This window comes from Geotrypetes seraphini, chromosome 2, assembly GCF_902459505.1.
Source record: "Geotrypetes seraphini chromosome 2, aGeoSer1.1, whole genome shotgun sequence".
Taxonomy (NCBI): domain Eukaryota; kingdom Metazoa; phylum Chordata; class Amphibia; order Gymnophiona; family Dermophiidae; genus Geotrypetes; species Geotrypetes seraphini.
In genome coordinates this window covers 473,119,047-473,132,824 of record NC_047085.1, presented here as the reverse complement: position 1 = coordinate 473,132,824, position 13,778 = coordinate 473,119,047, and the positions used below count along the sequence as shown (strand labels likewise).

At 45.4% G+C, this 13,778-nt stretch overlaps 1 protein-coding gene across 6 annotated transcripts in view; it reads right to left on the bottom strand.

Moving 5' to 3' along the window:
• Nucleotides 1–13,778, bottom strand: part of XYLB (xylulokinase) — a 162,742-nt gene that overhangs the window by 87,413 nt on the left and 61,551 nt on the right. For all 6 annotated transcript variants that reach the window (XM_033931698.1, XM_033931697.1, XM_033931696.1 and 3 more), the window contains 2 exons: nt 9,130–9,195; nt 6,705–6,777 (listed from right to left, as the gene is read on the bottom strand). In XM_033931698.1, coding sequence (XP_033787589.1) covers nt 6,705–6,777; nt 9,130–9,195 — 139 coding nt within the window. The remainder of the gene's footprint in view (nt 1–6,704; nt 6,778–9,129; nt 9,196–13,778) is intronic.

Here is a 13,778-nt window from a genome sequence, read left to right as displayed (position 1 = left end):
CGTGAGGAATCCCTCCGTCCCCACCCGTCCCCGCGAGGAATCCCCTCCGTCCCCACCCGTCCCCGCGAGGAATCCCCTCCGTCCCCACCCGTCCCCGCGAGGAATCCCCTCCGTCACCATCCTTCCCTATAAACTTCAGAAATAGTTATTTTATTTAATTATGCTACTGAATTAAAGGCTCTGGTAGAGACCCATTTACAAATAAGCAAAGAGACTATTAATTTGGAAATATTAATTGGGAAGAATACATACTTTGTAAATGGGTTTCTACCAGAACCTCTAATGTAAATATAAAATATAAATACTCAGCTGATGAGAACCCACAAACTGTCAGCTGAGGACTTCCTTTGCAGTTGGCCTGGGGTCCCTTTTGCCAAGCTTGGCAGGCAGCAGTAGCGTCCCTGAGTCACAGATGCTGGCACCTCAGTGGCTCATGGATGCTGCCAGCGACTGCTGCGCTTGGTGGAGGGGAGTTCTGACCATCTCTAGAGGAGGTCCTCTGCTGGCGGTGCTTGGGGATCCCCACCAGTCACAGCAAGGGCCAACAAGTACTTCAACACTGTAGAAATAAAACCAGAAATGCATTTCCTTTTCTTTTGAACACAAAACAAAGATATCTGCCATATACATTTCCCAAGGCAGATGACTCTATGCAATGTCACCTCGGTAACAAAATACAAAAATAGACAAATACACCCCCTCCCTTTTTACTAAACCACAATAGTAGGTTTTAGCACAGGGAGTTACGCTGAATGCCTCGCGCTGCTCTCAATGCTCATAGGCTCCCTGCGCTAAAAAACAATATTGCGGTTTAGTAAAAGGGAGCCATAGTGCAAAATATAGACAGCAGATATAAATTCTCAAAACAGACACATTTTGATCACTAAATTGAAAATAAAATCATTTTTCCTACCTTTGCTGTTTGGTGATTTCATGAGTCTCTGGTTGCACTTTCTTCTTCTGACTGTGCATCCAATCTTTCTTCCTTTCTTTCAGCCTCCTGTATGTTTCCTCTCCTCCAGACCTCATTCTCTCCCCCAACTTTTTCTTTCTGTCTCCCTGTTCCCCCTTCTTTCTGTCTCTCTGTCTGCCCCCTTTCTTTCTTTCTCCGTGCCCTCCCCCAAGCCACTCGGTTTGCTGCCACCGCCATCGGGGAATAGTCCCCAAGCCACCGCTGTCCCAAGCTTTCCCTGCAGAAGCGTCACGCTGACCAGCATTCCGCTCCCTGACGTCAATTCTGACGTAGGAGAGGAAGTTCCGGGCCAACAAGGCATTTCTCCTCATTCCATCCAGCCTGAGCCCCATCTCTCCTTGATCCAGCATTTCCCTTCTGTGTCTGTCAGAATTACCATTCCACCTATTTTCCAGCATCACCCTTCTTTGTGTCCATCTCACCTATATCCCTATCTCACCACTTTTTCAGAATCTTCATTTGTCTCTGTCCTTGTCTTTACCCCATATTCACCATTTGCCCTTTCAATGTCTTTATCTCCCCCCCCCCACACACACACTTTTTCAGCATTACTTCTATGTCTCTATTTCACCTCCTCTTCATGTCCCCTCTGTATCTCTATCCTTATTCAGAAGGTCCTGCTTACCCTTTCTCTTCTTTGTGTCACTATCTCCATTTTCAGCTTTCCCCTTTTCCTTTGTTACTGCACCCTGTAGCCAGAATCTTTCCACCCTCTCTCCACTCCGGCCCAGCCCAGTATGAAATATTTCCTTTTGTTTCTCTCCCCTCTCTCTTCTCCTCCCTCACCCACGAGTCCTGCATCTGGCCCTCTCCCTTCTACCTGCACCTGGCAACACCCCCATGCTCCGCGGCTCTCTTAAGCAACTCGTCAGCAGCGGTGATCAAGACAAGCTGCCGACAATGAGGCCTTCCCTCTACGAGTCCCACCTTTGTGGAAAAAGGAAGTTGAAACAAGCGGGACTCGCAGAGGGTAGGCCCCGACGCCAGAAGCTTGTGTCGATCGTTGCTGCTAAGTTGCCGAAGAGAGCCGCAGGTAGAAGGGAGAGGGAGATAGGAAGGCTGTAGAAGCTCCGGAGCATGACACCGAACCCGGCCAGGATGATTTCTTTTTCAGGCTGCTGCTGCCGCTGCCATCCCCCACCCGAAATGACAAAAAACAGCCTAATGCCCGCGTCGGGAAATAGCCATGCTGAGCAGTGAGCTCAGCACGTACACAGATGAAAGCCTTGCTTGCTGATTGGTCCGGCGGCACGGTGGGGCGGGGCCGCCGGACCAATCAGCAAGCAAGGCTTTCATCTGTGTATGTGCTGAGCTCACTGCTCAACATGGCTATTTCCCGACGCGACGCCAGACTTGCATCGCCAGAATTTAGGTAGGTTGTTTTCATCCCCGTGGGAGTCCCGTGGGCAAGGGGGCGTCCCCGTGGGAGTCCCGTGGGTCAGGGGGGCATCCCCGTGGGAGTCCCGTGGGCCAGGGGGCGTCCCCGTGGGAGTCCCGTGGGCCAGGGGGGGAACCCGCGGGATCCCCGCGGGACCCGCGGGATCCCCGCGATCCCCGTTCCCGTGCAGACCTCTAGTAAGGACTAAAGCAATTTTGATGAGTGGGTTCTAAGAGGGGGATTGAGGGGAAAAGGAAGGGATTAGGACGTTTGGGTGAATTTCTTGAATAGTAGGGTCTTGATTACTTTGCGGAAAGCCTTGAGGTCAGTTGATGCTGTCAGTAGGTTGGTGATGGAGGGGTCCAATTTAGCTGCATGAGTTGCAAGTAAGTTGTCATACATCTTTTTGCGTTTAGTTCCTTTAAAAGGGGGGAAGGAGAAAGGGGATTGGGTTCTCCTCTGTCTGGTTGAGAGGTTCCTGTTTAGACGGTTGTTTAGGTGGGTGGGTGCCGTTCCGTTTAAGGTTTTGAATAACATACAGTATAGTTTGAATTGGATGCGGGTTTGTATTGGAAGCCAGTGTGAGTCTAGGAAGGCGTTGGTGATGTGGTCAAATTTCCCAAGGGAATAGATCATTCTGAGGAAATTGAATCTTTCTCTACTTTATTGAAGTCTATATATTCCATCCCTTCCTCTTCTTTCTTCCAGGCATACTCTGATGGGTGGCATAGTAAGAAGGGCAGGGTGCACTGCCCTGGGTGCTATCTTGGTGGGGGCACCAGAACCTCTCCACCTCCAGTGAAGGGACATAGAAAGAGGGAAGATGCTATATGGAAGAGAGAGGGCGGACACTGGATGGTAAGGGCAGAGAGGGCAGCCAGCTTCTCTGGCCTGCTTCTCGTGTTAGCATTGGCTTTCCCTCTGACATTATTTCCTGGCCCTGCGACTCGGAAATGATTTCAGAGGGAGCCAGGCTGGTGTGAGCAGCAGGCCAGAGTAGTTGCTCATGCTGGCAAAGATTTTAAAGAGGTACAGGGGCAGGGAAGGGAGGACATGATTGTGGCACGGGGGGGCGTGCCACAATCATGTCCTCCCTTCCCTGCCCCTGTACCTCTTTAAAATCTTTGCCAGCATGAGCAACTACTCTGGCCTGCTGCTCACACCAGCCTGGCTCCCTCTGAAATCATTTCCGAGTCGCAGGGCCAGGAAATAATGTCAGAGGGAAAGCCAATGCTAACACGAGAAGCAGGCCAGAGAAGCTGGCTGCCCTCTCTGCCCTTACCATCCAGTGTCCGCCCTCTCTCTTCCATATAGCATCTTCCCTCTTTCTATGTCCCTTCACTAAACTGTCTGTCCTTTGCCCCTTCTCTCCTTTGTAGATGATTCATTTCAGCTTTACCTCCTCTCTGTTTTTCAGTCTCCACCCCTTCCTCTATGCTAAGGCATCTCTCTTTTCTACTTTCCTTCCTTTCCACTCAACACCTGGCATCTCTTGCCTCTCCTGCTCTTCTATCTCTCCTTCCCCCTCAGTGCTCTGGAATCTCCTCTTCTTCCTTTCCCTCTGGTCTGGCATTTGTCTCCTTAGTTTCCCTTCCTTCCCCCCATACCCTGGCATCTTTCTGCTCTCCTTCTCTTCTATCTCTCCATTCCCTTCCATTATCTAGCATTTACACTCCTTACTTCCTCTCCCTCCCTCTTTCCTTGCCCCTAGTCTGGCATCTGCCTCCTTACCTTCCCTCCATCTCCATGGTCTGGTATCTCCTTTCCTTCCTCTCCCTCACATGGTCTAGGCATCTCTCTTTCTTCTCCTCTCCCTTCCCTGCTCTTCCTTCTCCCTCCTTCCCTCTCTCTATCCCCAGTAGCATTTCTTCCCCCCTCCCCAAAAGCAGCGCAGCCTTCATAACTCGCTGTTCTTGTTAGCTTCTGGCCTTCCTCACTGCCAGAAACAGGAAGTAGGTGGGACTCGGCAGAGAGGAAGGCCCAATGCCAGCAAGAGCAGCCAACTGTGACTGTTGCCACTGCCAAAAGCTGTCACTACAGGAGCGAATGGGCTGCTCCTAACATGTCCACCTGCCAGCCCCGGAGCTCAAGGAGCCACTCATGGTAAGGAGCCCCCTTAGGGCCCATCGCTCTTCCCCTCACAAATTCTTTTCTTCCTCCTGGGCCCCCGACTGCCTGCTGAGGTGAGGTCAGCTTCCCTCTCTTCCTCTCCCTCGTTGCCCTCTGACCCACCACCAATAAGTGAACTGAACCCAGGCCGTGGGGCTCTAACATTGCACGCACCAGCTTCCCTTCTTCTCCAAAACAGGAAGTTAAGTCATGAGGGGGAAGGAGGAGAAAGGAAGCTGGTGCGTGCAGTGTTAGAGCCCCCTGCAACTGTGAGGTCCAGGGCAGCTGCCCTGTTTGCTCCCCCCTAACGCTGGCCCTGGAGCCCCCCTGATGTTTTTGGGCCCAAAGCACGTGCCTACTGGGCCTACCCTTTAATCCAGCCCTGTTTACACCAGGTTTCAGCTGACATTAGTCCTCACATCAAAACCTGAGAACGGAATTTGATGTTCATCCCAGAGTGCCCTTTACAGAAAAACATTGAGCACTGACTTTTATCGGCACCTACTTTTTTGCACCATTTATAGAATGTCCCCCTCCAAGGGCAATTCTATAAATTGGCACCTCAGTCTGGGCATCCAAATTGCATACACTTAACACCAAAACTATAAGAGCATCTTGGCATCAAGATTCCAGTATAGAATACTAATGTAAGGCTGGCATTGGTAAACCCATGATTAGGTACATTCTCTTATTCCTTGTTAATGGCAGACGTGATGCGTGTAGTTTATAGTATTCTATCAACTACATGCATAACTGAGAGACATGCTTATGTTTATGTTGTTTACAATGCTTATATACCACCATTCATAACAATCCAGCAAAGCAGTTTAGAATCATAGTGAATAGAAAGGAACTCCAATTAGACAGTATAAAGGAAGGAGAGAAGAACTTCAGTCCCTGAAGCACCCAAAAGGTGGAAAATCCTGAGCCTTCAAAACAGCCCAAAACCTAGGATATGAGGGTTGCAGCCTGCTCATGCTCTATCCATGCACACATCCCCCCCTAGTTAGATCCTATGGCACTTAAGTGCTTCCTTACAGAATAGCACCTAATGCATATAGGCACCTAACTATCAATTTGATGCATGTAATTGGCGCTTACCTCAGGCACCACTCCATAGAACTGTACCCTATGCCTTTCTCACTTAGAGGGAAGTTTATTATTTAAACACAAATTCTTTTGTAAGTTATACGGTTTTTAAAATATATTTAAAAAATTTGTATCCCACTACATCTAACAATTCTGACAAATAACATACAACATAAAATCACTGATAATATTTTTATTTAAAAACGCAATATCATGTAAATCACAACAATCCTAACAATAAAAATAGCCTAAAATAACATGTGCTATTAAGGAAAGGTAAAAGGAAGCAAACCAAAGTTTCAAGTTTAATTAATTTTAATATATCGACCATCGACGTACACCTGGCTGGCTTAGAATGCTAAAAATGAAAGGTTAAAATAAATTTTTGTAGGGGGGGGAATGTGAACATTAAATAGACAAATTACAAATACGAGCATGAGCTTGAGGGTAAAGGGGGAGCGGAAAATTAATAATTACATAAGAACATAAGCAGTGCCTCTGCTGGGTAAGAACAGAGGTCCATCTTGTCCAGCAGTCTGCTCACGCGGAGGCCCATCAGGTCCAGGAGCTGTATAGTGATCCTCTATCTATACTCTTCTATCCCTTTTTTCTTCAAGAATTCATCCAATCCCTTCTTGAACCCCAATACCGTACTCTGTCCTATCACACCCTCTGGAAGCGTATTCCAGGTGTCCACCACCCTTTGGGTGAAGAATCTGTCCCCTCTTAATTTTTCCATATGCCCTCTCGTTCTTGTAGTTTCTGAAAGTTTGAAGAATCTGTCCCTCTCCACTTTCTCTATGACTTTCATGATCTTGTAAGTCTCTATCATGTCCCTTCTAAATTAATAAAAGGGAAGATGGGGGAGGATAAATCACAAGGAATGGGGATCGCTTCTTAAAAGCGGTTCATGTTTATTTTGCAGACTGTTGGAAAGGAAATATTTAGACGCTATGGTATGCGTTTTGGAATAAGAACGTTTTTAGTTTAGTCTCGAATTTGTCAAGTGAATTTTTGAGGCGGAGTTGGGGTTGGCCTTTTTCAAAGGACAGAAATACTTCAAGACTTGCTAACCATGATCTCTGGAAAGAATGCAGGGAGAAAGGTCCTATTACAAAACAAAACAAAAAAAACACCGCACGAAACATCACTTACCATCACTGTAGTCAACAGATGCATAATTGCCCAGAAAAAGGGATGCTGCAAAACTACTGACCAAGGAGATTCTCTGCAAGAGAAAGAACGCAAAAAGATTAGAATGTTTGCACAGGCACAGCTAGACAGCTTTTAAAGATCAGGAATTTAAATTGCTCCGCACTGGAAAAGAGGGACAGAAGTTTAATGTACACCACCTTAGGCAAATTAGAGAAAGGGAACTGATAAAATATTTTTAATAATTAACTTGGGTGAAACTTTTTTCACTCCCCATATAACTCGCTCTACTAAAGGAATCAACAAAGAAAAATGGGGAGACCCAATGATCCACAGTGAAAACAATCCACCGATAAAAACAAAAAATTGTGGATACAGATGTTCTGGAGATAATTTATTATACACTGACATATAAAAACATGAAAATTAAATTTAAAAAAGTACAATGATAAAAAATACAGTGATAAAAATCCAACCGGTCCCTACACGGTCCGTGTTTCGGCGAACACGCCTTCCTCAGGGGTCCAATGGTTTGCAAACTCACATATAAAGAATTGGTCTATTGTCTTTAAACATGTGAGCAAGCGTTTTTTTGCTACTTCAGCTTGTCTGAGTGTTCTTTGCTCACATGTTTAAAGACAATAGACCAATTCTTTATATGTGAGTTTGCAAACCATTAGACCCCTGAGGAAGGTGTGTTCGCCGAAACACGGACCGTGTAGGGTCCGGTTGGATTTTTATCACTGTATTTTTTATCATTGTACTTTTTTAATTGAATTTTCATGTTTTTATATGTCAGTGTATAATAAATTATCTCCAGAACATCTATACTAAAGGAATCACACAGAAGACCTGTCTTCTCTGTGTGGCCAGTGGTGTGGGTTGCATGTGAGACCTAGGGACCTATTTACTGAAGTGTGCTAAGTTTTTGCACTCTTTCCTCTGGATTCTACATTCGGTGACCAAAGTTGCGCAACCATATCTGTGCACATTGCAGATTTGCACGTGCAACTTAATCGGTTAACAAACTTTAATGTGTTCTAACAAAATCCCGAGAACTGTAGAAGGTGAATCGATTTTTCACTCTTTCAAAAAAATGCAAAGACCAATCGCAAGTGTAGAAGAGGCCGGGGGAGGTTCTCTAATTTTCCCCAGTCTTTTGTCCATATTCACCGGACAAAAGATCCCCAAAAGGCTTCAACATTTTAGGAAGGTAGGAGCCTCAACTGCTCACGACCTCCTAAAAAGCTGTCATGGATCTGGCCGATTCTGTCCAATATGTTTACGAGCGACATTGCTGAAGGGTTAGAAGGTAAGGTTTGCCCTTTTGCAGATCATACCAAGATTTGTAACAGACTGGACACCCTGGAGGGAATGGAAAACATGACAAAGGATCTGCATGCATTTCTGGCTTTTGGGAAGCATCCTCTGTTGTGGTATGCAACAGTTCAATGAAAACCAGTCCTCAGGGACCACCAGTCAGCTTTTCCACAATGTATATGCATATCAAGAAGGTGGAATATATTTGTAAAAATAATAGTTATAAGAAGAGGGGGGATGATATTTTCTATATATTGAAAGCGAGGTCTTATTCATTCTGATTAGGCAGCGATAGTTTAAAATGTTCACCTCCATGGATCATCAAGTAAACAAGAGAGATGACGTCAGTACGTCACTCTCAGCTGATTCCTTACGTGGGGTGTTAAAAAGGGAATTTTCCAAACCGCCACCATCTTTACTGGTATAAAGTTGTGGTCAAGATCGATGGCATTTCACTACTAGGTAGGAAAATAGTTATATGGTACAAAAAGCTGTTTTCAATAAGTGTTTTATAATTTGTTATGTGTGCTCTGTTAATTTGGCTGTTTCCTCATAGGGACCCAGCCTTGAAAGAGCGTTTGACGTGAAACATGTTGGCAAAAGCAGTCCCTAACAGTGACCACAAAACTAAAGCTAAGTATTGATAATTAAGAATAAATTAAGAAATAATTATTTATTAAGCTCATTTAGTATTTAAAATATTGAAAATGAATTGTATCAAGAAGGCAGAGCATGCAAATCTATTTAATGCATATTCATTACAGATAGGCTGAAAACCTGACTGGCCAGGTAGTCCCCGAGAACTGGGCAGAAAACCACCAATATAAAACACACATAATGAATGCAAGTTAACAGTCACATTTCCAGTAGTTAGATAATAAGGCCTATTTACTATAGTGCATTAAAAATGTATAGTGACATAGCAGTGTTTTAGTAGGCAACAAAAAGATCTACGTATCTTGTAAACAATAATGATTCTGTTTCTCTTAACCATCAACTAAAATTATTTTCCAAAGATGTTTGCAAGTACTGCCCCTTCAAACTGTTCTCAGGCATAAAAATAAACAAATCATATGATTTCCAATTAAGGAAATGAAGTTTAACCAACCTCAGATTGTCCGTAAACTGCAGGATTATGCTTATAAATCTTTGCTATCTGGTTTCCAGTGAATCGCTGGAATAGAAATTCAGAGCTTTAGAAGACACATTCTAGAAAAAGTCAATAGTAATTAACACAATGGAAAGAACTCTCGGGGCATTTTTTTTTATTAACTGCAGTAGTGATTCTCCCATGGCAAATGCACCGAAGCCCATCCAATTCCTATAAGCTTTGGTGCATTTGCTGCAGGAAAATCACTACTGCAGTTAATTTTAAAAAATGCTTTGGTGCATTTTCTGCAGTTTTGCAAAAGAAAAAGGGCCCTCAATACATTTCACTTCTGAAGATTCATTTGTTATCCAATGACAGTCAATACCCTTTGGGCTACCAGGATACTCCAAACAAGAATTCAGTCTCATTGTCAGAATTAAGGCTGGAAAAATAAAAAGATCTATGAAAACTGCAGAAGATTAAATGTGGCTGGGATATTTGACTTCACAACCAGCATTTAAACATGGGTGTCCTGGGCTTACATTGGCAGGTGGATGAGGCTCTGGTCACCTTGTTGGGCAGACCGGAAGGACCACGAGTGTCTTTTTCTGCCGTCATTAACTGTGTTAAATGATGCATGAGACTGTAATCTGTTCAGTAAGGACAGGATAGGAAGAAAGTGTCATGTAGAAGTAGGGAGATCCTGGATTTCTACAGAAAGAACTGTTCCAAAAACTGTAATGTTGATGCTGGGGGACTCATAACGCTGCTTGTGAAGTGGCTTGCAAGCAACTTTATTCATTTGTCATGGTAATCAGCATAGTATTGTGATACCACAGGTTAGTGACTCTCATGGTAATTCAAAGTGCAGTAAAAGCTTGCTTTTTACTGGATATTGATAACTTGCTCCCTCAAAGGTGAAGGGGAAGAATAAGTGAAGATAAAGCAAAGCTGCTTAACAAATATTTCAGTTGTGTGTTCATAGACAAACAGCTGAAAGTAGGACCATAGAGGGGAAGAGAAATTAGATAGCCCTTAAACAATTTTCAGAATTCTGCATCATGAGGAACTAACAAAACTAAAAGCACATGGAGTCTGCTCCAAGGCAGGGTTACCATATGGCTCCAGAATAACGAAGATGGATTGAGACACCCACAGAAGTAAAACCCAAATGTCTCAATCTGTCCTCCTTTTGCTGGAGCCATATGGTAACCCTACTCCAAGGAAAAGGATGTTATTATAGTGCCACAGGGATCTGTCTTTGCTCCGGCTCTTTTTAATATCTTTGTGAGTGATATTGCAGAAGGACTGTCTGGTAAGGTTTGTCTTTTCATGGATGATAACAAATTCTGTAATAGGGTAAACACCACGGAGGGTGTGGATAGCATGAGGAGGGTTTTAGCTAAGCTTGTAGAATGGTCCAGATATTGGCAACTAAAATTTAATGCCAGAAAATGAAGGGTCCTGTACTTAAGTTGCAAATATATAAGGGTGAACACTTAGGGGTGATCATATCTGATGATCTTAGAGTGGCAAAACAGGTAGAAAAGGTAAAGGTCAAAATCAGAAGGATGCTCGGGTACATAGAGAAAGGAATGGCCAGTAGAAAAAAAGAGGTGACAGTGCCATTGTATAAGTCTCCTGTGAGGCCCCATTTAGAACACTACGTGCAATTCTGGACACCGTACCTTCAAAAAGATATAAATAGGATGGAGTTGGTCCAGAGGGCTGTGTCATAAAGTGAATGGGGACAGCCTTATAGACCTCAATATGTATACTTTAGAAGAAAGGCGGGAGAGAGGAAATATGATTAAATATCTCTATGGCATTAATGTATAGGAGATGAGCTTTTTTCAGATGAAGGAAAAATCTGGAATGAGAGGTTACAGGCTCAGGAGCAGCGTTAGGTAGTAATAGAAAGTTACATCAGCAGGAAGGACTCTGGCAGAGGAAACGCCCAAGACTAGGCATGGGAAGATCGGCGGTGAGGGCTGAGAAGGCATTAGGGTGGGGTGCTGTGCTGCTTCCTCTGCCGCTGTCAGGGAGGGGGCACTGCCACACCACTGTTGCTATTGGATCCACCTCCGCTGTCACCAATGGACCTGGGGGGAGGCTGAAAGTTGGAGGCAAGGGAGAGAGGATGTTGAACCCGATGGGAGGAATGTGATTTGACTGTCTGAGGCTGGAATTGGTGGGAAGTGAAGAGAGAGATGGTGTTAGCCACATGTTCCCTCTGCTAAAGGAAAGGGAAAAGAGAGAGAGGGTGCTGGATATATGATGGGGGACCTAGAGGAAAGGAAAGAGAGAAAGGGTGCTGGCCATATGCTGTGGGATGGCTGGAGGGAAGGGAAGAGAGAGAGGGCGCTGGCCACATGGGGTGGAGAGAGTGCTGGAGGGAAAGAGAGAGACCCTGGACTGGAGGCTGGAGCTAGAGGGGAAGAGAGAGAGAATGCTGAACCCTTGTGGGGGAATGCTGGGCCTGCGGAGGAGGAGGAGAGAGAAGGGAAGGCAGAGAGATGGAAGATGAATGGTGAGCACGGAGAAAGAAGAAAATGTCACATGGGCAGGAGAGCCATGCAAGTGAGCTAGCAGAAAACAAAAACCAGAGCCTAGGACCAACATGATTTCAATAATATATGTCTTCAGAGTTGTCTTCTCTCTGCCGTGGTCCCGCCCCTCCTCTGATGTCAGAGAAGGGGCGGGACCGCGGCAGAGAGAAGACAACTCGGACGACGTATGGCAGCTTGCAAAGATCGCTAGAGCCAGCGATCTTATGCAGGGCAGGCTGCTGAAATTAGGTAAATTGATGCAGGGAAGCCGCACAGTGAAAGATTAGAGAAACTGGGCCTTTTCTCCCTCGAGCAGAGGAGATTGAGAGAGGACATGATCAAAACATTCAAGGTACTGAAGGGGATAGACTTAGTAAATAAGGGCAGGTTGTTCACCCTCTCCAAGGTAGGGAGAACGAGAGGGCACTCTCTAAAGTTGAAAAGGGGATAGATTCCGTACAAACGTAAGGAAATTATTCTTCACCCAGAGAGTGGTGGAAAATTGGAATGCTCTTCCGGAGTCTGTTATAGGGGGAAAACACTCTCCAGGGTTTCAAGACAAAGTTGGACAAGTTCCTATTAAACTGGAATGTACTCAGGTGAGGCTGGACTCATTTAGAGCACCGGTCTTTGACTTGAGGGCCGCCGTGTGAGCAGACTGCTGGGCAGGATGGACCACTGGTCTGACCCAGCAGCGGCAAGTCTTATGTTCTTATGTTTGCAGAGTGTCAGATGGTATATGAACATCAATAGTGTATCAACACTTCATGCATTCTCAGCAAAGTATCACGAATCTGACAGCTTCATCGTCACTGAAGAGAAAACGAAGATCTTTGCCTCTATATTGTACAGCTTCCTTCAGTCTTGCAGTCCAAATGCATAAGCCTTTATTGTTAGCATTAAATCTTTGCTATTATACTGATACGAGCCCAAAAGTGACTGACTGGGTCAGAAACTGGTTGAGTGGGAGGTGACAAAGAATATTGATAAATGGAGTTCATTGGGAAGATGGAGGAAACGCTAGTTGTGTGCTACAGGGATTGCTCCTTGGTTCAGTCTATTTCATTATTTTGTAAACATTGCAGAAGGGCTGATGGGAAAAGTTGGTCTGTTTCTGGATAATACAAAAATTTGCAACACGGTAGGCATGAGGATCTAGCAAAGTTTGAGGAACGGTCTACAGTATGGCAGCAAAGATTCAATGCTAAAAAAATATAGGGTCATGTATCTGAGCTGTTGGGGCGGATGGTTTTACACTTCCAATTTAGGTTACCTTTAATGTTAGTATCAAAATCGGGAAGGAAAGGAACAAAATACCATCGCTCATTGGTAATGAAGTTTTGTTCTTTATGATGTATATAGGCTATATTTTGAAATGCTTCCTTCCTAGAGAGTTTCCTGAATTTGTCTGGAGTATAATTTTCAAAATCTTAATTAAAGGGGGGGCGTGGCCGTGCAGAGCGCAGGGAGGACGTGTTTTCCCTGAGCTCCGCAGTTCTCCCTCTGCATTGGCCCTTTTGAACGATCTTCCTCGATCTAATTTACCCCATCATATGCATCAGTGAGACCGCAGTTGTATGGACAGATTTCTTCAGAAAGGAGGCACGGAGATGGCGTCTAAAGGCGGCAAGAAGGAGCGTGAGCGGCTGAAGTCGGGACCTGGGGCCGACGGCAAGATGGCGGGCGCGGCGGAAGCCGCGGATACCACGTGTGATGACATGGTCGCACGGCTCACAGAGGCGGTGGTTTGGGCCTTGGGTACCCGACTGGATCAAGTCACCGAGTCGCTGGCGACTCTATCAGCTACTGTGTCCACCTTCAACAACCGGGTGATAGAGGTGGAGCAGAGAGTGAGCACTGCAGAGGATTCTCTCACTCTGGTGCAGGAGGAGCTCCGCCAGCTCAAGAGTACTGTCCAGAGCACATCGGAAAAGCTGGAGGATTTGGAGAATCGCTCCAGACGTAATAACTTGCGTCTGGTGGGCATTCCGGAGTCTGTGCCTGATGCGGACTTACTTTCTGTTCTGGAAAAATGGCTGGCGGAGGAGTTGCTGGCATCCTCTGTTTTTGGCCCGCTCAGGATTGAGAGGGCGCATAGATTGGGCAGAAAACAGGAGG